The 27124-nt window shown below is 43.8% G+C and overlaps 1 protein-coding gene across 6 annotated transcripts in view; it reads right to left on the bottom strand.

Moving 5' to 3' along the window:
* The window catches only part of TACC1 (transforming acidic coiled-coil containing protein 1), a 215365-nt gene that overhangs the window by 98059 nt on the left and 90182 nt on the right, over window positions 1–27124 (bottom strand). For 2 of the 6 annotated variants that reach the window (XM_077469967.1, XM_077469969.1), the window contains exons 1-2: window positions 24192–24589; window positions 15053–15129 (exon numbers count right to left, since the gene is read on the bottom strand). In XM_077469967.1, coding sequence (XP_077326093.1) covers window positions 15053–15129; window positions 24192–24316 — 202 coding nt within the window. In that variant the 5' untranslated portion in view covers window positions 24317–24589. Of the gene's footprint in view, window positions 1–15052; window positions 15130–18638; window positions 18741–24191; window positions 24595–27124 lie in introns of those variants that run through there. The other 4 variants (XM_077469970.1, XM_077469968.1, XM_077469966.1 and 1 more) reach the window with 3 other exon arrangements.

A 27124-nucleotide genomic window follows, 5' to 3' on the forward strand; every position in this document is an offset into this window, starting at 1 on the left:
TGCAGTGGGGCTCCCTTCAATGGTTAAATGTTCTGTTAATCAAGTGGTGGCAGAGATAAGGTGCATCACCCTATTCCTGGCTCAGACAGGCTTCTTCAATCAATGTGACCGTTCCCGCCCCCCGCAGCATCCTCTTTATGCAGGTTTAATAGCACTGTGCATGATGACACAGAAGGACCAACCACAGCCTACCGACAGACTGGAGCTTAAGGACAGCGGTAAAACCTGCTAGACCAAGGGACAGGGTAATACACTTTATACCTGCACCAATAGACTAAGCAAGATTTTAACCCTTGCAGTGCCAGGGCTACACAGCAAGGGTAGATTTTTCTCATTCTGAGAGTTCAGTTTCAGCTTGAAGAGTATGTAGACTTACAAACAAACCCACTTTATACAAAGCAGATTGGAAACATTTGTATCCCCATATCTGTAAGATAAAAGTCTCCTACATCAAATACTCTAATTGCTATGCAGAAATTGCCCTTAAAAGGGGTTGTAAAGTTATTTATATATATATATATATATATATATATATATATATATATATATATATATATATATATATATATATATATATATAATTTTTTTTTTTTTTTACATAACAAACATGTTATACTTACTTCCACTGTGCAGCTCGTTTTGCACAATGTGACCCCAAACCTGCTCCTCTGGGGTCCCTCGGCGGCTGTCTCAGCTTCCCGAGCTCCCTCGCATGGTGAGAAGCACTTGCGGGCAGGCTCCCATGATACAGTGAGCAGCTATAGCCGCCGGCTGTATCACTCAGCCCCGCCCCCGGGGCGCCGCATCATTGGATGTGATTGACAGCAGCGCAAGCCAATGGCTGCACTGCTTTCAATCCATCCACTCTAGCCAATCAGCGGCCAGGCTGAGCGGCGAAGAGGACATCGGGGGTGAGCGCGGGACTTTCGAGGGGTCAGGCAAGTAAAACTGGGGGGGGGGGTTACTACTGGGGGGGGGGGCCGCGCTGTCAGATGTTATCTCACCGTAATGCACAGAATGCATTAAGGTGAAAAAATATTTACCTTTAAAAACTAATCATATCATTAAAAAAAAATTATACTTTGGGTCCCTTGTCCCTTATGTTTTCTTAACATTTGGCACACAAATCACATTAACTTTTCAAACCCTTCAACTTCAACAGTAATTTTACACATTCAATAAATCAGTATTCCATGAGACAAAACACTTGGCACATAGTTTTTCACGGTTATTCTGTTTATTTGTTACAATCTACAGTAACACATATAGCTTCAAAATATATATATATATACACACACACACACACACACACACACACACACACACACACACAGTGCCTTGCGAAAGTATTCGACCCCCTTGAACTTTTCAACCTTTTGCCACATTTCAGGCTTCAAACATAAAGATAACATTTTTATTTTTGTGAAGAATCACCAACAAGTGGGACACAATTGTGAAGTGGAACGAAATCTATTGGATTTTTGAAACTTTTTTAACTAATAAAAAAATGAAAAGTGGGGCGTGCAAAATTATTCGGCCCCCTTGTGTTAATACTTTGTAGAGCCACCTTTTGCTGCGATTATAGCTGCAAGTCGCTTGGGGTATGTCTCTATCAGTTTTGCACATCGAGAGACTGAAATTCTTGCCCATTCTTCCTTGCAAAACAGCTAGAGCTCAGTGAGGTTGGATGGAGAGCGTTTGTGAACAGCAGTTTTCAGCTCTTTCCACAGATTCTCGATTGGATTCAGGTCTAGACTTTGACTTGGCCATTCTAACACCTGGATATGTTTATTTGTGAACCATTCCTTTGTAGATTTTGCTGTATGTTTGGGATCATTGTCTTGTTGGAAGATAAATCTCCGTCCCAGTTTCAGGTCTTTTGCAGACTCCAACAGGTTTTCATCCAGAATGGTCCTGTATTTGGCTGCATCCATCTTCCCCTCAATTTTAACCATCTTCCCTGTCCCTGCTGAAGAAAAGCAGGCCCAAACCATGATGCTGCCACCACCATGTTTGACAGTGGGGATGGTGTGTTGAGGGTGATGAGCTGTGTTGCTTTTACGCCAAACATATCGTTTTGCATTGTGGGCAAAAAGTTCGATTTTGGTTTCATCTGACCAGAGCACCTTCTTCCACATGTTTGGTGTGTCTCCCAGGTGGCTTTTGGCAAACTTTAGATGAGACTTTTTATGGATATCTTTGAGAAATGGCTTTCTTCTTGCCACTCTTCCATAAAGGCCAGATTTGTGCAGTATACGACTGATTGTTGTCCTATGGACAGACTCTCCCACCTCAGCTGTAGTTCTCTGCAGTTCATCCAGGGTGATCATGGGCCTCTTGTCTGCATCTCTGATCAGTCTTCTCCTTGTCTGAGCTGAAAGTTTAGAGAGACGGCCAGGTCTTGGTAGATTTGCAGTGGTCTGATACTCCTTCCAATTCAAAATGATCGCTTGCACAGTGCTCCTTGGCATGTTTAAAGCTTGGGAAATCTTTTTGTATCCAAATCCGGCTTTAAACTTCTCCACAACAGTATTACGGACCTGCCTGGTGTGTTCCTTGGTCTTCATGATGCTCTCTGCGCTTTCAACAGAACCCTGAGACCATCACAGAGCAGGTGCATTTATACAGAGACTTGATTACACACAGGTGGATTCTATTTATCACCATCAGTCATTTAGGACAACATTGGATCATTCAGAGATCCTAGCTGAACTTCTGGAGTGAGTTTGCTGCACTGAAAGTAAAGGGGCCGAATCATTTTGCACGCACCACTTTTCCGTTTTTTATTTGCTAAAAAAGTTTAAAATATCCAATAGATTTCGTTCCACTTCACAATTGTGTCCCACTTGTTGGTGATTCTTCACAAAAAAATCTTTATGTTTGAAGCCTGAAATGTGGCAAAAGGTTGAAAAGTTCAAGGGGGCCGAATACTTTCGCAAGGCACTGTGTATAATATATATATATATATATATATATATATATATATATATATATATATATATATATATATATATATTTTTATTATTTTTTTTAAAAAATAATATCGCATTTCTGTGGCTTGCCTAACTTGCGTCTCCCTGCCAGCAGAGTCTGCCCTGTCACCTCTCCTGCTTTTCCTTTCTCCCTCCGTAATCTTTGTCCCCCCCCCCCCCCCCCCCCCGCACAGTCTGTCATTCCTGTTACTTACTTCCCCCTTCAGCAACAGTAAATCTTAAAAGCAGTCAGCTGATCGGCCTCTAGTGGCTATGATTTTAGGCACAGTGCGGAGAATAGAGAGAAACTGAGCATGCAGAGAAGGGTGAGACATCGCATTACCGGATTTTAAAACAGAATAGGCGGTTGTTTTTAAATGTTTTACATAGCTATAGGGGCCAGCCTGACATGGCCTAGAAGGACTTCATTTTCTGATTAAAGTTCCACAACAACTCAAACTGGCTACAAATTGTCTAAACTGCTTGGCGTTGCCTATAACTATCCCTTTTCTTCTTCTATATCAGCCATTCTCAACAAGGGTTTCTCCAGACGTTGCTAGGAATTCCTTAAACTGTGGTTGATTGTTCTCACATCTGACAGTGACTACACAGTTCCAGGGCCAACACCACTCGGCAAAGTCCGCTACATGGCACCAATGATCATTTTAGCTGTCTGTAAGGGCATCATTCTAAGCACTACTGTAGGTGTTTTCGGTCTTCCAACCGAACACTACTGCAAGGGAAATTTTTCCCCAACGACCCCCGATGAAATGGTTTTAGTAGGGGTTCCCCAAGACCTAAAAAAAAAAAAAAAAAAAAAAAAAAAAAAGGAAGAAGAAGAAGAAGAAGAAGAAGAAGAAGAAGAAGAAGAAGATTGAAGGTTCCCCTAGGGCAAAAAAGGTTGAGAAAGATGATTCTATAGTGACCTGGGAGAATAAAAGGATATTCTGACTGTTCCATGGGCAATATGCAAAAAGTTGTCATGGGATACTAAATGCGCATTACAGAGGAATGCCCCGTGTATGCACTACAAAGACACAGCTTTCACCGCAATACACTGATCTGCTTTATAAAGCCCAGAAGAAAAAAATAAATAGCTGGATCCATTGAAGGCTACTGCACAGCTCAGCAAGGAACATGAAACCTGATTGGAGGATATGCTAAACTGCTTCACTTCTGCTCCAGTTTTCACAAGCCAGTGATTAATGTGACACACAGAGACGTGCTGCATTATTATAGGGAGAAGTACGGCCGCTCATGTCCATGGTAACAATTTCAAGTGACATTATAATCATTTGCTTCATCCAAAAAAAAAAAAAAAAAAAAAAAAAAAAAAAAAAAAAAAGCAGAAAATGAGGTCGGTGTGTGTTATTGTGTTTGAATTAAAATGAACCAGATTCTCTCTTGTTTCAAGGGCAATATAGGAAAATGGAAGCAAAACCCAATGGCTGCCATGTACATTAACCCTTTCTCTGTCAGGCCTTGTACGCCACTTTTAAAAGGGGTATCAACTCCACCCCACCCCCCCCCCCCAAAAAAATAAAAAATAAAAACACACCACATTGCAACTTGCTAAACCTTAGATGTGGTGACTGCATTCATTTTCTTTTATTAAGTCTTCCCCCCCCCCCCCTCTGTTTTCAGATGCTGATTCGGCCAGTAAAACTCCTCCTGTATTAGAGTGCCTGCACTCTGGATGAAGAAGCACAGGGGACACCTATGAAAAGCAGCATTGTTAGTTTGGGACTGGCAGATTTAAATACACTAATAAACTGAAGTCAAACTCCAGCTCACACTTTAACCACTTGGCGATCGCCTAGTGTACATATACTGCGGCAGTTCGGCTCTATTGCACGAAATGACGTACCTGTACGTCATTTCGTGCAATGGCCACTGGGTGGTGCACACGTGTCACCAGAGGCAGAATCGTGTGCCGATTGGATAGAGGGGGAAGTCAATCAGCGACCTAATGTCCGCTGGCCACCCGCCATTGTTCCAGAGTAAAAGGCAGAACGGCAATCTGTCCATGTAAACAAGGGAGAAGATAGAGATCGGCTTAGCAGGAACACGGATCTCTGCCTTTACCCAGTCAGAGCAAACCCCACACTGTAAGAAAGCACCCCCTAGGAACACATTTAACCCTTTGATCGCCCCTGATGTTAACCCCTTCTCTGACAGTGTCATTAGTACAGTAACCATGCATATTTTTAGCACTGATCACTGTAATAATGTCACTGGTCCCCAAAAAAGCATCAAAAGTGTCAGAGTACATTCACACAGGGGCAACATGACTTGCAGCGCAACTTTGGGAGGCAACATGGACATGACTTGAGTATGAATCACAGCGCGACTTGGGGCGACTTCAACCTGACTTAAGGCGACTTACAACAGGACTTCAAGTCCCCCCCAGGCCAGGTGACTTTGGCTATGGCCAATCACAGAATAATCAGCTCTCAAGGGGGACCTCCACACCAAATTTTAAATAAAAAAACCGGCATGGGTTCCCCTCCAAGAGCATACCAGGCCCTTAGGTCTGGTATGGATTTTAAGGGGAACCCCCTACACCAAAAAAAAAAACGATACAAAAAAAAAAAAAAAAAATCCATACCATACCCTTATCTGAGCATGCAGCCCGACCGGTCAGGAAAGGGGGTGGGATTGAGCGAGCGTCCATTCCCCCCCCCCCCCCCCCGAACTGTACCAGGTTGCATGCACTCAACATGGGGAGGTGGGTGCTTTGGGGAAGGGGGTGCCCTGCGGCCCCCCCACCCCAAAGCACCTTGTCCCCATGTTGATGAGGACAAGGGCCTCTTCCCAACAACCCTGGCCATTGGTTGTTGGGGTCTGCAGATGGGAGACATATCGGAATCTGGGAGACCCCTTTAATAAGGGGGCCCAGATCCAGACCCCCCCCCCCACCCTATGTGAATGATTATGGGGTGTCAAAAAAAAAAAAAAAAAAAAAAAAAACACACCACACACTAGACAGGTTTTTAAAGTAATTTATTAGGCAGTTCCGGGGGGTCTCTTCCAAGCTCTTTTGCTAGGGTTGGCCCGGTCTCTTGCGTTTTCTTCCCTCTTCTCTTCCTCCGATGTTGACACGATGCTCTCTCTCGCTGTAATGCCGTCTGAGCGGTGCGCATGCCCCGCAACGTTACAGTCCCAGGGGCATGCTGTGACTGATGTCATAAGGAGCGGGGTCACTGGGTGACATCACCTGGTGACCATGCCCCATGCCTATACAAGTCGTTGCGCACTGCTCACATGGCATTACAGCGGGAGAGAGCGTTGTGTCAAAATCGGAGGAAGAGAAGAGGAAAGACGACGACGCAGAAAAACAAATGCTAGCAAAAGAGCTGGAAGAAGATAGCGGAGGAGCCCGCCAGAAGAACCAGCGAGCAGGAGAAGAGGCCGATTAGAGCGGACAAGTCGGAAGAAGACCCCCGAATCTGCCTAATAAAATTACTTTAAAAACGTGTCTAGTGTGTTTTTTATGGACACTTTTTTCCCCCTCGGGTTAATGGGTACCCCATACTCATTCACATAGGATGGGGGTCAGGGATCAGGGGGCCCCCTTATTAAAGGGGGCTCCTGGATTTCGATAAGCCCCCCGCCCACTGACCCTGTCAACCAACGGCCAGGGTTGTGAGGAAGAGGCCCTTGTCCTCATCAACATGGGGACAAGGTGCCTTGCGGTGGGGGGGCGCCCTCCTTCCCCAAAGCACTCACCTCCCCATGTTGAGGGCATGCGGCCTGGTACGGTTCAGGAGGGGGGGGGGCTCGCTTGTCCCCACCCCCTTTGCTGACCGGCCAGGCTGCGTGCTCGGATAGGGGTCTGGTATGGATTTTGGGGGGGAACTCCACGCCATTCTTTCGGCGTAGGGGGTCCCCCTTAAAATCCATATCAGACCTAAGGGCCTGGTTTGCCCCTGGAGGGGAACCTATGCCGGTTTTTATTATTAGAGAGGCGACTTTTCCTGTAAAGTCGCTTCAATATAGATGGAGATCCGACTTGGAGACGACTTCCATTGAATTATATGGGTACAAGTCGCCTAGAAGTTGGATTGAAAAAACAAACAAACACAAAACAGCTGTCAGCAATCACTCCCTAGATCAGTGATTCTCAACCAGGGTTCCTCCAGAGGTTGCTAGAGGTTCCTTCAGCATTGGGCAATTTCTGCCTCTCAGATAAGTTCCCACTGACACCATTGATCTTTTTTTAGGAGGTAATTCTTCCCAATGACCACAAGTGTAAGGACCATTCTTCCCACTGACCATTACTCTAATGTATCATGAGTTGTAGATTTCACATTTTTTAGCAGGGGTTCCCCCGAGACCACAGAACTATTTCAAGGGTTCCTCTGTGTTGAAAAGGTTGGGAAAGGCTGCCCTAGAGGGACTGGGGAGGCGAGAGAGCGGAAGCGGAGACAGAGAGGCGGTGGAGGTGGAGACAGAGTGATGGCGGACGCAAAGCTGAGGCAGGGGTGGAAACAGAGAGAGCGGAGGGGAGACGTTTACTCTTATAGTCATGGAGACCGGTGGTGCATGCGCTAATACAAAGCCGCACCGCTCGTGGGACTAAGGAGGACGTTTTCCCTTGTTGCCTTGGATACCTGCAGAGAAAAAGAGGTAGCAGCCGGAGGCTGCTGTGCAGGCCACATGACAAGGTCTGGCGGGCCAGCGGGCCTTGTGTGCCACCTGTGCTCTATAATACTATCACTAAATTTGATGTAAATATTTTGTTGAAAGTGGACTTAAAGTGGTTGTAACCAAAGCAAAATCTCCTGTCCCTTTAAGGCAGAATATATAGCATAGCATAGCGTTTTTTTTGTGTCATTTGTCCCTTTCTATGTTGTACAATACATGGTTGATCCTCCCTGTTCCCGTCTTCCCCCATTTAAACTGACCACATTCATCATGGCTGCTGATCTCAGATAGCGTGGTCAGTTTATGTGCCTCTGTCATCTAGCTATCTCCTAAGTGTCTCTCCATCTCCCCCTCTATACCTGTCATTTCCATAGTCTGAGAATCAATATGCTCCCCGCTCCTCTCCTCTCATGCCTGTGTAATTCTATTCCCTGCAGCTGCTCCAATGCTTGTAAAGAAAAGAAACATGTTTTAATTACTTTGCTCCTCTCTGTTATAGGTCCCTGCCAAGTACAGTGTGTGTGTGCGGTTTCCTAAAATCATAAAATGCTAAATACCTTCTTTGCGGATCCCTGTGACCTCCCTCTGCCAGCTTGAGGGGAATCTCAGGAGAATCTCAGTCCCTCCCACGGTACTCACATCAGGAAGGAAAGCAGAGGGAGGTCACATGACAGCACAGCAGGGCTCTGTAAAGAAGGCATTAAGCATTATAATTTTAGGAAATCACCCACTGTACTGAACAGGGACCTTAAACAGAGGAGAATCAAAGTAATTAATACATGTTACTTTACAACCACTAAACTACAGGCAAACTTTAATGGAACCAAGTTCCGGCACTTTTCTGACGGGAGCGCAGGTGTGGGGCTTTTTTTTTCAGCCGGTACTGCTCACTCCTCCCTGCATCTCTATTTCAGCTCTGCCGACTCCACCCTCCCCCCTCTCAGAGGACATTACAAGGAGGCAAAAAACAAACACACAGTAAGAGACAATATAATGAAAAAATAGATTGCAGGGCTAATTAGGTAGTGGATATGCATGGCTTATTTTTGAAGAATAAGGATATCATTCATACCTCCCAACTTTTTGAGATGGGAATGAGGGACACCTATCAGTAAAAGTGTGCAAGCATAGGACATACCCCTTGCCACGCCCCCTTAAAGGGTAATTGTACAAAAAATAAGATGGTTAAACCCACAAGTGCTTTTTTTTTTTAACCACTACTATTCCTTTATATTGGCTTTTGGAATTTACAAATGCAGCAATTTAGAAATTAGATGAAAGGTTTAGTACTCAAAAACACTTTTTGATGTATATAAAATGCACTTTTTATCTATTTATACAGATCAGATCAAAAGGAGGGACAAATGAGGAGGAATGAGGGACAGTCCCTTCGTAAATCAGGGACAGTTGGGAGCTATGCATCATTTAATGTCCCTTAGAGTTGGCGAATCATTTAGCGTCATTGAACGTTGAAGCAGAAATCTCTCACTTGGGATGTGTGGGGTGACACATCACGCTTTGTCTCCCTCAGTGAGGATTTCCCCAATCCCTCCTTCCTTGGAAGGTTTTGTATTTAGGTCATGGAGTTAGACACTGCCTACATTGTTCATACTTTCTTTGTGAAACCGTCTTCTGACCTCAAATCACCCAGAAACTCCCGCACAACCAAGACATGTGAACCAAAAATAACATACACCTAGGGATCAATAAATCAGGTTTTCAATTTTTTTTTTTATAGTTTCCCATAATAGACCAGGCAGAATGTGCACTTTGTGGGATGGAAACTGGAGAAAGGAAACTTGTATGTTCTTATGGACCAGTGCTTCTTTGAACCAAGTTCTTGTATGTCTTTATAGGCCATGACTTCTATGAAACAAGAACTTGTATGTTCTTATAAACTGGTCTTTCCATGAAACAAGAACTTGTATGTTCTTATGGACTGGTCTTTCCATGAAACAAGAACTTGTATGTTCTTATGGACTGGTGCTTCTATGAAACAAGAACCTATATGTTCTTATGGACCAGAGCTTCATGTTCCATTTTTCAATAATCAGGCTCAGTGCTCTGAATGCACATAATAAGTAAACATTTGCCATGATTTCTTTATGTGAATAGTAAAATCTGGTTGATATGGGTAACAGTGCCATTTATGCTCCAGTCACCAGAAGCCATCCACAATATTGATTATCCAGATTTAGTAGCGAAGGGGTTAAAGAGTCAGATGTCTAGAGGCGGTTGTAGAAAAATGCCAGGAATCCCTCCAGAGAGGATGGTTTTTGACATTCATTTCCAGTACGGGTTGGTATGCACTTTGAGGACACACATATACAAAAGCTAAAACAAGATCCAGTTCATAAAAACGGAGATCAACATACTTGCCAATGTAAGCAGTTAAATAGTACATTACACCATAACCTCCTGGTAAAGCTACTGTATAGTTATAGGAAGAAATTATTTTTGGGGGGGGGGGGCAAACATAGAATTCAGGAGCCAGTCAGTCCAATAAAGAAGCCAGGAAATACTTTTAGGCCGGATTTAAATCTGTGATTTGTGGCAACCTATGTATTTTCTGCAATGTACAGTAATACACAAAACTGACTGCAGTGCAATGCCACATCATTAGCACCCAAACACGCCTTGCCAGGGCACCACAACTCTCTTTAAACAGTGCAGATGGTTTAAAACATACATTGCAATATATTAACAATCCATTTAAAATGACTGGGCTGCCTTAAAGCGATTCAAAAAAAAATAAATAAAAAAATAAATAAATAAAGTATACGGTAAATGCTTTTAATACCAAACAAGTCATATTTTCTTGCTCTGTGTAATGGTTTTGCACAGAGCAGCCCCGATCCTCCTCTTCGAGTCCCCTGGCCCCTACATTTTTCTGAGTGCCCCCCATAGTACATGCTCACTCCCAAGCCATGTGTGTCTGCAAGACTCACAGAATGGGGCTTGGCCCTGTCCCATCTAAACTGGCTGCGACTGACAGCAGCCAGAGCTAATGAGAAGGCAGAGAGCCTGGAGAGCAGCTGCTCTCATGCACATCGCTGGATCGGAATTGGACTCGGGTGATTCTTTAGGAGTGCTGGGGGCGAGGGGGGGGGGGGGGTATAGCTGCATACTGCAGTTTTTTTTGCCTGTATAACCATTTTAAAGCAGAACCAAAAAGGATCAGAGCACCACAAACTGAAAATACAGGTTAATTAATTTTTAATATTCAAAACAAACTCCCCCATCCATCCAGGTCTCCATGCTTTATTTTGCCCATAAACCCATTTTGAAGCCAAACTCCAGCTCACACTTTAAGTTACAGCAAACAGTTTCTTCCTTTACATGAAGAAATAAAAGCGGAGTTACAATAAAAAAAATAAGTCAGCAGCTACAAATACTGCTACTACAGCTGCTAACTTAATAATCAGACTCTTACCGGCAGGGGGGGGGGGGGCTACACAGCTACGCACACACTGCGCATGTGCGAGACACTCTGCGACTGGCTTGGCAATCATCTGGGACCTGGGACGTGTCCTAGATGATTGCCGGGAGGGAGGAGAGGTGATCCTTCTTCTGGTGCCATGGTGACTGGGGAGGAAGTGGGGAGCTGGAACACTCTTAAAAAATAAAAAAAAGTTTCCGCTCCCCCACCCAAATAAATGTCATGCCAAATGTGGCATGTCAGGGGGTCACCTTCCCTTAAAGGAAAAGTTAAATCTTTCGGTGGAACTCTGCTTTAACCACCCCTGCCAGCATTAAACGGTTTGTCTCATCCATGTAAACTGATACATTCTGCGGAAGAGATTGTGCTTTTGAAAAACAGACCTTCTGGCCAGATGAAAATAGAAGAAAGCCTAAAAAGGAAACCGAGTTTGTTTTTGGATTAAAAAAAAAAAGTAAAGTAAAAATACAAACTGCCAGCAGGTTTATATAATGTATACTTTATGCATATGGATGCATAATATAAAAATGGAAAAAGTTAACAGAAGGAATAATATTTTCCTACGCACAGATGGCTTCCTGTTCAGTAAACGAACAGAAGAAAAATTCCTGTTGCTTTCAAGCCTGCTTGTAGTTTAACACAGCAGTGAAAATAGAACAGAGAGCTGCACAGGAAGACTGTAGGATTGCCAAATAGCTCATTGTCTTACAGGCACATTTGTGAATGTTTTCAGCAGCTCTTTTTGTTTCAATAATGGGGTCAGGAAGATCAGAACACAAAATATTGTGAGCGGTTCTATGGAGAACACAAAGAATTATGAGCAGTTAAAGTGTCTTCAGAAAAAGTCTTCAGAACATATATATACATATAAGAACTCGGGCCAGGCAGAGAGCGGTTTTGCAGATTGTGGGATATATTTGGATTCCTCAGATCCCGTGAGTCATTCGCCCACATACTGCACATCTGAATCATACACCAAGCAAAACAAGCTGTCAGGAAGCATAAAGCTTTTATATTCTAGCGATGAGCAAAATCAGTCACACGATGCAGAATATGCGATATAGAGGAATGAGCCATGTAAACGTTACAAAGACATGGCCGCCATCATCATACACTACAGTGAGAATATCATTGCACACAATCCAGATTTTCATTTTACAGCACTTCAGGTCATCCAAAACTGATATTTTAAATATTGGAAAACCCACTGGCTTTTTAGATCACTTAGATGGTCTCCTTGGCATCGTTTCTGGCCACATGTCAAACTACATTGGAGTTGTGGTGGTTCCCCGTCCTGTAGCATTCCTCCTATTTCTGTATAGTAATAAAACAGAAAGGAATTTCCTCTTGGTGTTGGTGGAAGCTTCTTGCACCCTCAGGAAGGTCTCTTCTTCAGTGCTCCACTCTCCCTTTCTTGGCTCCCCTTTAAAGCACCTCTGCTGCTACAATAACAATGTACAAAATCCTCCCCTTAAAAAGGAGAGAGTCTATACCATATTGTTGGTGTCATTGGGAGGAATTGTGCCCCATTGTTGGTGTCAAATGATGAAATATTGCCCCAAAAGCCAGCTAAAGGAAAGCAAAGGGCCACAGTCGGAGACCAATTGGCCCAGCCCTTATGTTATTCCTGTGTCCTGCAGTGATGTAGGGGCCCAGTAGCAGGAACCAAAAAGCGTAGAAAGTGATCAGTTATCTAAAAAGGGTCAAATTCTAAAGATTCTTCAGGAAGTTGTATTTCTGCAATAACTACAATAAGGGCAGTCCAGATTTTCAGTTGCTTTAATCATCACACTATGTGTGGCCCCTTTTGCTCTACTCCATCCTTAGTGATGTAGTACATTGTATTGTGAGCCCTTCTCTCTCCCAACTCCCTTTTCCAGCCTGCTTCTGCTCTCCCCTGCTTTGCATCATTTGTATCCACTATGCTCTGTATCAATGTTATCAACACCTACCTCCTGTGGCAGTTCAGCCCTTACTAATGTACTCAATACTTTCCCAAGTGGCCCTTTCCAGTGGCATTCAGCTTCTATGCAAAGTTCTTAGTGCCTCCACACCATCCCTTATCACCCTTATGTCTCCACTCTTGCCAATCTCCTCTTGTGTGCCCAAAAATATTACGCATGGCCCTCAAAGGGCTTCTGGGCAAGAACCATATTTGTCCCAACAAACCCCCCCCCCCCCCCAATTCAATGACTGTCATGGCATAAAATGCATAAATAGATTTTTCACATTTTGTGATGTTACAACCAAAAACATAAATTAATTTTATTGGGATTTCATGTGATAGACCAAAACACAAAGTGCCACATAATTGTGAAGCGGAAAGAAAAAGAAAAATGTTTTTTTTTTTTATTGAAAAAGTGAAAAGTGTGGCGTTCATTTACATTCATGAATGCCCAGCTCTCCTGTATCTGTCTGATCGATCATTTTCTCAAAAAGAATAGTCAGGCTGGGTTCACAAATTGTGCCATAGACATGAGACTGAGGAATTCCACCAGAACACCACCCCACACCATGGGTCTCCAAAAAATGGGTTCATGCCCGATGAAGGGGTCCTGTGAGGCTCCAAAAAATTGCTGTTTGTAAAGATGTGATTGATGAATAAAAGGTTTGGACCCATTTTGTTGGAGACCCATTGTGTGCTGGTTGCATTCCTCATTCTAAATTGCTTACGGTTCCAGCTGGTGGTCATTTCAGCACTCACTTAGACAGAAATGTGTGGGTTGTGAAAAGTACGTTGGAATCTTCGGACTGGATTCCCATAGAGCACCCCTGTCTGCTGCAAGTTAAAATGCATTATACTTCAGATGTGCCCGTATGGGAACGTGGCATCACATTTACTGATCGTCACATGCCTGATGAAAGGGTCCTGCGAGGCTCCCAAACTTTGCTGTTTGCTGTAATGATGTGATCACTAAATAAAGCTTTAGACCCATATTATTATTATTTTTTATTTTTTTTGTGACATTCCTCAGTTTGATTGCTCACGGTCAGGGCCGGTGCTACCACTAGGCAAACTAGGCAGCCGCCTAGGGTGCACTGCTGCCTAGGGGCGCCCGGCCACTGATTCCCCTCTGCATCTGCATGCTCTGCAGGCTGCAGAATGTAACTAACTCAGTCTCAGGCAGCTACTCTGTCTGACCGGTAGTGTAAATAGAGGCGCAGTACTCGAGCCATCGCTAGAGGAAGCACAGCCGATGCTTCCTGTATCGCGCCACCTCCTATCACATGGGCAGGGCAAATGGGGTGGAGTCAGGGGTGGAGCCAATGGGGCGGCAAAGTTAGGTTTCGCCTAGGGTGTCAAAAATCCTTGCACCTGCCCTGCTCACGGTTCAGCACCCATTTAAACATACAGCCATTCTTTCAGGAATGTGTGCATTGGAATTTTTGGACATGAGACTGTCTCCCAGTCCAATGAACAAATCTGCTGCAGCTTGGGTCACCTGCATCTGAGACACATGATCTTCATTCTTTTAGATTTTCCCATGTATGGCCCAGCTTTACTGTTGGTGTACTGCATTTAACAGGTTGGCCATAGAGGAGCTTTGTAGTGGCTCTGACATGCATGAGATGACCTGTAGTATGAACTCTGGGCAGAGGGAGCTAAAGTTCAGAAGATGGACACCTGAGAAAACATTAGGTAGATGGGGCAGTGTGGGCTTCAGGGAAGAACCCACTATTAGTACAGACTGTCTGAAAATTGGAATCTAACTATACTTTTTCAGTATCATATTTCACCTTATTGTCTAGCTAACACCTGAGCTCCACGGCCAGCTTATTGATAGTCTCAGGGCAGCCTGGGCTGACCTTCTCATCCTACTTACCAAGAGACCCCTCTGGCTAAGTAGTAGGGAAACAATTCTGTTATAATTATGAGGAAGGATGAAATTCTCCTGTATGATACAGTCTCGCTGAGAGAGACACATTCATAAAGATTTTACCATATACCGTACGTGGTAAAGACAGACAGACAGACATTCTCAGTGCTGGTTACCTCGCATTGGCTCCTTCACTGGAGATGAGATTGGAGTTTCTGCTTCAGGCGTGTCAAAGTTTCCCTCAGAGTCGGAGCTGTGGAAGACAGTAAACCGGTTTTGTTAGATTCTTATTTTTCCCAAATCATCTAATAAGAAACATCAGTTAGTGAACAGTGAAAACTTCTAATTAGGGCCTAATTATGAGGAAGTGCTGCCCCCCCCCCCCCCCCCCATAAACATTATTGATGATAATGTCAATTAAATCAAAGTTACTGGATAACCATCATCTGGAGCGGAATTTCAACATAATTTAAAAATTATTAGATTCAATTATTAGATAAATTAGCCAATGCATTGGGCGAAAAGTCAGCGATAAATAAAACTGTTGGATATTTTAGGTATGGTAAGTGCTCATATTACACAGTTTTGGCAAATCTAAAAGACTGTACAAAGATTATACAGTCAGATTGTATCTTGTACGATTTAGGGAGATTCCCCCCCCCCCATGTCTGCAGTCAGGAAACAATCAATTGGGCTTACTGTAGGCAGTAAAGAAATATTACTATTAAGTACCCATCTCAGCTGCATTCTTCGTCACTGGCTGTGCTCACCAACGTGTCACTTGTAAACACAGAAGCTGGCAGAGGAAGTCTTCTGCACTGCACTGCCCACTTCTTCTGTCAGTTTGTATTTAACAGTGACAATGCAGCTATTCAGGCAGCCCAAATGCAAAACCCTTTCTGACCCATCCATATGGCACAGAGGAGGCGATCAGCTGCATCCACCTTGCAGCAGATTATCCTCTTGCAGCCCTCGTACCCAGCCAGCGTAAAGGATTTTTCCATGGCACTTTTAGGTGAGTACTAGCTGCTCTTCTACAGCAGCCCCGGTCTGCACCGCTCTGGACTAGTGATGGGAAGGTAATTATCGGGGCTTGCCCTATGCCATACGCACTCCTATGGTCTGTTTAATGGGCACTCTTGAAATCAATATATTCACTTTTTAACCCTGGTCCCTGCAAAATATACACTCCTGAACCTTGCAAGCTATACACATCTGAGCTCTGTGCCCTATGAGATACGCACCCCTAAACCCTTGGAGAGACTGTTGCCTGAGCCCAGTGCTATACAAACACTGCACAATTACAATTTACACTCCAAGTCCTGCACTTTGTGTAATACGCACTCCAGAGCCTTGCACCCTGCTCCTTACACAATTCTGTTCCCTGGCTACATTCACAATTTTGAGCAGCATGCTGCATGCGCTGCTTTGCAGCTCTTCCCTGGGACTGGGGGACAGAGGAGTTGTGATGGGGTAATGTGCGTACCTGCACCTACTCCCTGGTAACTACCTATGTTGGAAAATACAGGGTAAATTAAAAACAGAAAAAGCACTTTTTTTTAATAGTATTTTTGGGTAATGTAAAGTCTTTTGCTGTTCCCGTGGTTAGTCATTGTTATGCAAAAACATAAAAATCTATTTAAACAGAAAAAAGCAGTGTTAGATTTCAGGAACAAAAAAGGATCATGGGGAGTGAAGGCAAAGCACACATTGCAACAAAACCACTCACATTGCAACAAAACCACTAAATGTATTTCCTCTCTCATGTAAAGCTGAAACAAATAACCACACTACTGCCTGAAAAGGCCAGTCATATTTACTGCTACATACAGAACGAGTTAGGCTACATTCAGGGCCCATTTAGATCTATGTGCAGTTTTTGTTGTATTAGGCAGGTGCCTGTCGAGGCGCGTTTCCTTTATGCATTTCAATGCGTTTTTTGCATTTAAAATTTGGAATGGGTAGAATTTAACAGGCATTGACCAGGGCTTGTCAATACATGAAAATACACATTATATGTACTACCATTGACTTTGTTGGGCCTCCCAATACACTGTTGTAGAGAAAAATGGAAAGGTCATATATTTCACAATACAACACTGAGAAGGGAACAGAGACTATATTTATTATGGGAAACTAACACAGGCATGTTAGCGTGTCAGAATGCGTGCAATAAAACGCATAAATAGGCCCTCAATCTAGCCTCCTTTATTTGGTTTGTTTAAGAGTGGGAGAAATTATCAGGGCAGTATATACAAACCTTACAAAAAAGCTCTAATCTAATCTCCTCCTAGATGCACAGAGTTCTGTTTACTTTAAACACAGCTAAACTGAATGTACCTAAACACAGTAGAAGGTACAGTGTGAATCGTACCATTTAGGCCTCGTTCTCATGGATGTACAACAGTGTGCCATGTCCACATGGATGGGAGCAGCGACTGTGTCCGTGCAGACGCTGCGACCCAACTGACATGAATGAGACGGTCTGCACGTTGATGCACACAAACACCTGTACCTTGTATTACAACTGTGTGAATAAGGGCTTAAAATAAAATGCATGGGTTTAGAAATGTCCCCTAAAATGCATATAAAACCATGCATGTCAATGTGAATGAAGCCCTATAAACTCATTGGTAACAGCTTGGTTTAGTTCATCTTGCTTTGTGTCCATTCTGGCTCACAGTCCAGTAAGGTTCCAGTAATGTGTATGGCATGACTCACAGATGGCTCATACAGAAATTGGATGTGGATTAAGGTTACATGGAGCCAGGCGGCCCTGCTGTGCCACACAGAGCTCTGGAATTGCAGCTGTTGCTTGCTCTGACCTCATACAATCCATCCTGAGGTGACCAGGTGACACCGAGAGTGAGACGAGGACACAAGTGTGACTTCAGGAGTTTGTTCATAGCAGGGAAGGGATAGGCAGGTTCAGATACTCTCATATTAAATTTAGCATGACGTTATAAAATAGAGCTCTGGATGGCACAGCTATAAAAAGTCATTCAAGCAAACCAGTTTTATATAAATCCAAGAAAGAAAAAAAAGGCAGCTTACCAGCCTTAGGTGTGGGCGGCTGCATTGGTTTACTTTTATTTATTTTTTAAGGCTCTCTAAGAGCTAGTTCACATATGTATTTTGCCCAACAGGTCCACTTTAATGTTGGCCAAAGAACAGAACATATTTGCCTTGATTTTCACTGCTCCTTTCAGCCACCGGAGGTGAGGTTAGGAAGCCTCAGGTAAGAAAAGATGAAAAAAAAAAAAAAAAAAAAAAAATGGGCTGCCAACACACCAAAAAATGGACAAAAATAAATAAAAAATGTAAATTGAATAAATATTAAAAAGTACATGCAGCAATGTTTCCAAGCCTGGTACACGGCAATGCTATCCAAAGGTGATATAGCATGTAAGTTGCATTGCAGTAACATGCACCATACTGTCAAACTAAATGGGCACTAGGGTGGTTAAGCTCTCCAGGATCAACAAATATCAATAATGGGTGGATGGATCTTTGAGACCCCAAAGCAGCCACTCACAACCTGGGTTCTTCCAGAGGTTGCTGGGAGTTCTCAGAGCTGTGGCAGATGTAAGGGCCATTCTTTCCCGCTGACCACCAAATGTAAGGGCCATTCTACCCACTGACCACATAAATTAATTTTCGCAAGGGCTTGACAATTATTTTAAGTGTCTTTTGGAGGCTGCTCCAAAAGACTGATATTGGTAAAAACCTAATGACAGAAGCTGTAAGATTTAGTAGTGTTACCAGATAGCCGTTGGTGGTTAGTGACATTTCCTTCCTATGAAGACGAGGATGTTGTCTCTGGTAAACATCAAGTTCTGCACATGCAGAGTCTGTGTGGTGATGATTTGGGGAAAGTTATAAAAACAACATCTCTTATCAACCGAGGTGGTGTTCATAAATACAAGGCCACATGGTGATTGGAGGAAAGGACAAGTGCGTCCGGGTAAACAGATTTCACCATCTGTTCTCAGAAATATTTTGCATGTTTATCCAACCTGTCACAACCTGCATTCACACACCGAAATCCTATCCTCAGCCTGTGCTACAAAGACAACACAAGGCTGACATGGGCACCATTCACACACAGCTGTCCCCTTCAGGGCATGCAAGATTCAGGTCTCATTCACACCAAGTCCATTGGGCTGTATTGCTCAACACAGGCCTAATGAAATGACAACCTAAAAAACACAATGGGGGCAATTCCGACACATTTCTGGTAGTAAGCATGTAGTCAGACGCCTTTTGTCAAATTCATGAAAACCCTGCAACAGGTTCATTGTTAGTACAGACACGTGCAACAAAGTCAGATACCGGTAGTTCTTATTAGCGATACGTTTGCTGCATAGTGCTTTTGTTGCAAAAAATCCATAAAAAACAAAAAATAAAAACCAACACACCTCAACACCATATCAGTGATAGGGAAAGTGGAGGTAAATAAGATCTCTTCCATGTTGGTGGAATATGTTGTGTCACATGTGTAGTTGCTCTGCGGCATTTTTGTGGTAATTCTGCAACAAAAATTTTCCTATAAGGCCCATTTCACACTTGTGTGACTTGAAACTACAAAGTCCGACAACAAGTTGTACCCCATGATTTCCAATGAGTACCATTCATATCTGTGCGACTTCAAAGTAGTCCCTGCACTACTTTGGTACGACTTTGAGGTCCATAGATACAGACATTGCTTTAAGCCCCAGCGAAATTGTGCCAATTTCAAGTCGCACAAGTGTGAAAGGGGGCTCATTGATTAATACTTGATACGTTTCCATTTGTCTCCCAACTCTACAGCTCCTTTGCCTGCACCATTCTGCCATGTCACAGGGAAGATGCTTGGAACAGTTCTGTCAGTGTTGACATGGACATGAATCTGTTCTGCCATTTGTCGCAATACCACAAAAACTGATTTCTAATGAGTTTCTATGGTGCTCTTTGGACTTGTTTGTTAAGGCGTGTCTGTAGAGAAAAACCGTGCAGCTCTGACTAAAGTGAAATAATGGCCCTGCTTTAGGTGTAGGACATTTACATAACTACTGAAGCCTGACTGGACTACTCCCAGGACATTTCTAATGCCCCTTTCACACTGAAGTGCTTTGCAGGCGCGATTTTTAGCACTTTAGCGCCTGCAAAGCACTTGTGCCCTGAAAGAGCCCTGAAAGAGCCCTGAAAGAGCCACTCAGTGTACTCCAGTGTGAAAGCCCTCAGGGCTTTCACACTGGAGCGGTGCGCTTGCAGGACGGTCAAAAAAGTCCTGCAAGCCGCATCTTTGGAGCGCTGTAGGAGACGGTATATTTACCGCTCCTAAAGCGCCCCTTCCCACTGAAAACAATGGGGCAGCGCTTTAATCCTTTTTCGGCCGCTAGCGGGGATTAAAACTGCCCTGCTAGCGGCCAATCAGCGCCGCTAAAACGACGGTAAAGTGTCGCTAAATATGGCTGAGCGCACCAGTGTGAAAGGGGCCTATGTAAGGCCTAGTCATTGCTGTTCACCTCCATCATCACAGAAGTGAGCTTTTTCTTGATTCAAACCCCCTCACATGCTCTCTCTACCCAATGCAGTAGTTCTGAGTTCAGCATTTGAGAGCTCACTCCTGTGATGATGGAGGTGAGCAGCGATGACAAGGCCTCACTTAGCAATGTCCTGGGTAAGGATCAGGCGTGTTCGCAACTCCACCTGCCCATGCCTGCCAGGAAGCTGACACTCCGCAGCGCTAATCACAGGAAGTGAGACATTTCCCAATCCGCGGCTACACAGATCGGGAAATGTCTCACTACCTGCGATTAGCGCTCAGAAGTGTCAGTTTCCTGGCAGGCGTGGGCACGTGGAGTTGTGAACGCACCTGAGCTCATCCTTACCTAGGACATTGGGAGTATTCCAGTCAGGTTTCATGAGGGATGTAAATGGCCCACACCTATAGCAAGGGCATTAATCAACTTTAGTCAGAATTGGCACAGTTTGTTTTTATCTGTAGACTCCCCTTATCTGCATAGGCAGTTTTTTGGCAAAAGCTGAACTAATTCTTTAAGGCTACTTTCACACAGCAGCGCCCAGGCATTAGCGCTAAAGCGCCGCTTGTTTTGCTGTGCTTTAGTGCCGTTATTCGGCCACTAGCAGGGGGCTTTTAACCCCTGCTTGCAGCAAAAGGGGTTAAAAGCACCCATGCTGCAGCGCTTCCAAATCGCTTTTGAAGCGCTGCCCATTCACTTCATATACCATGCTCCCAAACCGCCCCAAAGATTCTGCTTGCAGGACTTCTCCCAATGTCCCGCAAGAGCACCGCCCCAGTGTGAAACGTCACACTGAAATGAATGGGAGGCGTTTTTCAGGCGTTATTTAGTGGCTATTTCTAGCACTGATACAGCGAGAAGATCACCTCAGCGTGAAACTGGCCTAAGCTGCAAAGGCAGCGGACAAGGGTTTACCATATGCCACCACCATAATGTAGCTGAATCGCCGTGCAAAGCAATTAGGCTTGCTGTTGCATTCAGTGGGCAGGACCACCTGCCGATCACAACCCATTCAACTGAATTGTGGCTACCCCACAACCGCATGCGATGCACAGTTTCTTTGTGGTGGGGTTTAGGGGGTTAAAGCAGAACTAAACCCATTGATTTAACTATTTCCATCCCGGCATGCCAGGTATGCTGTCACAGTTGCTTGTGCTCGCAACCAAACTGTCAAACCATCAAATGGCTCATGACTGATCACATGGCAGTTGCAGATCAAACAGAAGCTAAGATGGCAGCTTCCTTGGCTGAATTGGATAGGAGGGTTTATTTCCTCTTTAAGGCTACTTTGACACTCAGGTTACCTGAGCTTTAGCGGTAAAGAACCTTTACCGGCGCTGTGCAGGCTGGAGCGGGGCACTTTAAACCCCAAAAAGGGGTTTATTGATTTCAATGGCAGGGGCGCTTTAGGAGCACCGATCCAAAGACGCTGCTTGCAGGACTTTCCCCCCCCCCCCCCCCCCATCTTGCAAGTGCACCGCCCCAGTGTGAAGGCCCTCGGCTTTCACACTAGGGGGGCAGTTTTCAGGCGCTTTTTTTGGGGGGCTTAAATGCCTATAAAGTGCCTTTAGTGTGAAAGGGGTCTAAAACAGGTGATGAGGAGGCAACATAATGCCTCCTTGCTGTCTGTCAGATGTCCATGAGAATCGCTCTTCAGAGGGTAAACAAGCCCTCTATGAATTCCAGGGATTATTTGTATGGGCCCAGTTCACACACAGTCAATGTGCGCTGGATGAAAATGGCGTATACTTCATTTAAACGCAGCACAACTCGCTACAACACATCCCAGCAGGAAGCAGCACACGTTAAGGAATATAAAATAAAATATCTTCTGTTGTGGAAAATAAAGCAGCCTCTATAATGACTCTGCACAGCCACCACCAAACCAAGACAATCAGCAATCTGCAAATGTTCGATTGGCCTTCTTATGCAGCGTCGGAATCCAGCGATACGCGTCTGCCAACTGGACAAATCTACATTCAGGAACCAAAAGAATGCAAATTCCCTGAACTGCCTGCTTTGCAAAAAATTATCCACTCAAGTCTGCACGTCATTATTGAATCCCAACACTGATCAGTGAGGAAGAGCAGGCATGATGATTAGTCTGGGGCTTGTGTATGGAAAGCATGCGAATAAGAAAGCATTGTGTTGCCCATAGCAACCGGCCTACAGCAGCTAGTTCTGCAGTGCAGAGTGGATGCTGGAATAAGGTTTCTGACTGGTTGCTATGGGTGACACATTAGCACACTTTCCACAGATATAAGCTCGTTTGTCATCAGCCTGGCAGTAAGGCTGACTGCGGTAGAGGGAAGGCTGCCTTGGCTGAGATACCAGCACTGGCAGAGTGAACATAAGGCCTACAAGACAACTTCAAAATCACTATGGAAACTGACAATTCTCAAAAATCATAGAAATAAAAAAAAATAAAAAAAATAAATTCACTTTTTTTTTTTTTTTGCTTCATTTAATAAAACCAAAGTAGTTTTTGAATAGGCAATCCCAGATAAAGGCCATACTGATCAAAGGCAAGCTGCAGCTGACCTGGACATGCCCCAGCTACAAGGCAATAAATATGAACCAGTACAGCATGCCGATGTTTGATCAATAATTAAGAGGAGATGCCTTCGTAAATTACACATCGCTGACCACAGAGGGAAACAGACAGATCTCCAACACGTACACACAAGGCAATCTTTGTTTTCGATTTAATAGATCATTTTACAATGACATTTGCTTTCTGAAGTCTGCTGGATGGAAAGTGACATTTGTTTTCCAGTTCAGCCCACATTGAATGCAGCAAGCAGATGGTATTGTGTTGGCGCCTACATACATACATAAAAGAAAAAAAAAAAATTAAATAAAAAAGAAGATGTATTGTGATGATCACCTATTATTTATTTATGTGCAGGAAAACATCTGTGTGTTGGCACCCTAATATACATACATATTTGATGATTATGTATAGGAAACAGCCACATGTGCTGTGTCCTTATATAAAGGAAAAAAAAAAGGATTATGATGATAAAAAGGTGATGTGGAGGAAACATATACCTGAAGTGGCACCCTCATAGCTTAAAAAAAAAAAAAAAATTAAATTATATATATATATATATATATATATATATATATATATATATATATATATATATATATATATATATATATATATATATATATATATATATATCCCCATCGCTCTCAACACATGTAGATGTTTCCCGCACATAGTCTTATACATTATTTTATTGTATCAGTGTGCCAAAAAATGTCAATATTTAGATGCCTAATCTGTCATTACCATTCCATTTTTTATTATTTTGTGTATGAAGGTACAAACAAATGCAAATGTGTAGATGCCCATGTTTAAATTTTTAGTAGTTAACCCTATTCATCATTATCGTAATAAAAATAATAGTGACATGTGCACGTACAGACAACATCTATTGGCACTGCCCTTTTTTTTAATATAAAATAAAGATGTATATATAGAACTATCATCATAAATATTCTGTATTAGCAACACTGTATCATTCTGTGATTTGACAGCACTGCAAATGAGCTGGTGTCACTGATCATCATCATCACTGTATAATGAAATTATATATATATATATATATATATATATATATATCTTCAGTGGGTGCATGCTGGGTGCCCCATCCCCAGTGGGTGCTGATCGTGCCCCATCCCCAGTGGGTGCTGATCGTGCCCCATCCCCAGTGGGTGCATGCTGGGTGCTGATCGTGCCCCATCTTCAGTGGGTGCTGACAGTGTCCTCCTCTCTACTCACCCAGACTCATGGCAGTGATCATCCTCATCCTCGGTGCCCTCTTCTCCTCCTGACCCCCTCACCGCTGACCAGGTCCATTTCGCCCACTGGACGGGTGACAGCATCTGCCAGGGACTGAATGCCATGGTGCTGCAGTCTGATGGGTTCTGGTTGGTGCTCAGAGGTACTGTGTGAGGTGCTGCTTGGTGCTCAGCTGTGGGGATCACACATGGCAGCCCTGGAATCAGATCTTCCCGTGTATGGGATCCAGCAGAGGAGGATGGATGGTGGATGGATGCCTCTCTGCCTCCACTGGCTGTAGCTGGGAATCAGCTGTCTGTCCTGTCTGTGATCTCCTCCCCCCTGCGGACTGTACTACTAGAGCAGAGGGGAGCCCAGACACACACTCATCTGCTGCAGGTTCCATCCTCATACACCAACACTCCTATATATTACAATAGAAGATCCCCATCACTGTCTACATTCAGCATCATGCAACAGATTGCATTCTTGCATTGACGTCATCCATGCCTTCCTATGACAGCACAGTGCTGCATCGCCTCACTGACAGTAAACACTTCAAGTTCTAAAAAGTTTTATTTTATTAAAGACAAAAACACAAATGCCCCCCCCCCCCCTTACGGTTTGTACTAATAGAGCTCATGGAGGGGAATCTGCCTCCCACTCTGCAGTCTTTGTGAATTTGCATCACCAAGTCTCCCCCCTCTTCTGGTATAATGGCTCAGTCCCAAACTGAAGAGGAATTAGCAGAACAGAAAGAAGAAGTTGTTAGAGAAGTGTGTGAAGTGCAGACAGAGCTCACAGCTGTACAGGCCTGATATGTGCACCCCCCTGCACCCCCTGCCACTTTCCTATTGTACTCTGATTATTGTGCTCACTGCCCAGCCAGCACAGGCCTGGCTCCTTTGTTTCTGGATCACAATGTAAGGGTCTAGCTAGGCGGGAAAGGTGGATGTGCGCAGGGCCACAATCAGCCTCTTCCAGCCCAAATACACAGCACATTTTCCTTGAGTCAATGGACAAAATCTGCGCTGTAAAGCCTAGTACACGCCATGAGAAAATCGCACACTCGCTCGTCCGATCTTTCATGAAAGTGCGTGTCCATGATATTTAGGAATGGTATCGACTTCTTGTCCGACAAAAGCAAACTTAGCTACATGCTGGCTTTATAGATAGGTCGTTCTTTGCTTCTGATCATGCCCGTTATTTTCTATTTGATTATATCCATACAATTACTGTACACATTACCCCCTTGAGGACCAGGCCTTTTCTGGAACTAAAATAATAATAGCAGGCAATGTGGTGCTTACTAATTACCAGTGAATAATACACGACTAAATACTTACTTCTCAAAAGTGTGTGTGCTAAGTGCAAAAACGCTATATATAAATACACGTGCAAAATAGCAATAAAAAATGCTAATGATAAGTCATAGATTCATATCAGTACAGAAAATCCTAATAAATAAATAAAATGTCTATGACAAATTCCTGTGTGAATAATAATAATAAATAATGTATAAAATGAAAGACAATAATAATAATTGCTGCCAAACAACTTAAAAGGTTCAATGTGCAAAAACTTGCAAAATCGGTGTGAAAATAGCAATCAAAAAAAAGTGCAAATAGTCAACAAAAAATGTCTTTAAATAGTAATGTGAACAAGTACCATAAACGTGCAAAGGAAATCCACACAAATAAATCCACGCTGTGTATCAAATCATCAGTGGAAAAGTGCAATTGCCAACATCTGGATAATCTCCACCAATCGATGTGCCCCACACTATTTTCCCCAGCCTCTCACCTCATGTAGCAAAACAATAGGCCTCTCTGTAGACTCACACACAGATCGATCGATTCCCAGAACACTCCTCAGCGTAATCACACTCACAGGGCAATGAGGCTCAGTTACACGCAGGGAAAAAGGGGGGCTCCCACAGTGTAATAATTCTCAAAACTAAATTTTATTAAAAGTAGCAGCTTACATTCAAAGTTAAAAGTAAACAGCACTGTGTATTCAAATACTTCCGGTCTCCGCCGTGACCGGAACTGACGCCACACGGCTCTCTTCCTGATGCGTTGCGTCACTGTTCATGTGACTTTTTCAAAGGGTAAACTTGTTTAAATTTGCATTTTTTGAAAATTACTTAGAACCCCCAAACATTATATATATATGAATGGTCGTGGCCCTATGACCGAGAGAGATGTAGATCACATAAACACACGACAAGACTTACAACATAAATAGACCTATAGGGCGTCTTGGTGGGGGCAAGAGGGCATACCTAAGGTAAGTAATGGGTAGTTTATAATGAAGGTTGTGCTTATCGTAGGAAACCATAGAAGGCCTGGTAGATGGCCGCTTGGATGACTAGGCTGGGCAAAGCCCCAAATGGAGAACAAGTAAGGATTTCAGACATCGCTCTGAAGAGGGCACTTGTGATAGGTAGGCATTTTCCACTGACTACGGGTTGGTGCTTCAGTATGCCCCGTAGGAGGGACTTGACTGCATGGGCCGAGAATACTGATGGTTTACTGGGGTCCTGTGAGAACAGGAAATGCTGGACGCTGGCTAGATATAGTCCGATAGTATTGTGAGAAAGGGCCAGCTGTGTGTGGCAACATGATATAAAGGCTAGGACGTGTCTAACGTCGACCTATCACTGCGCCAGGGCAAGAGGCCAAAAACTTGCGGTAAGGCCGAGTACACACGCGGGGACTGTTCGCTCAACTTTGTCCGTCAAACAGTTTCAGCAAACAGTCCGCTCAAAATTAGCATGGACGGACTTGCCCACACACGACGAACGAACAGTTTGCTGAAACCGTGCGCGATGACGTGAACGGCACGTACGACGGGACGGAAAATACGACGTCCTATACACTGCATTACAACTTTCGGCGTGTAAATCCTTTCTGAGCATGCGCGGAACTTAG

Source organism: Lithobates pipiens, unplaced genomic scaffold (assembly GCF_037356315.1).
Source record: "Lithobates pipiens isolate NorthernLeopardFrog02 unplaced genomic scaffold, aLitPip1_a1.2 Scaffold_8, whole genome shotgun sequence".
In the NCBI taxonomy this organism is placed as follows: domain Eukaryota; kingdom Metazoa; phylum Chordata; class Amphibia; order Anura; family Ranidae; genus Lithobates; species Lithobates pipiens.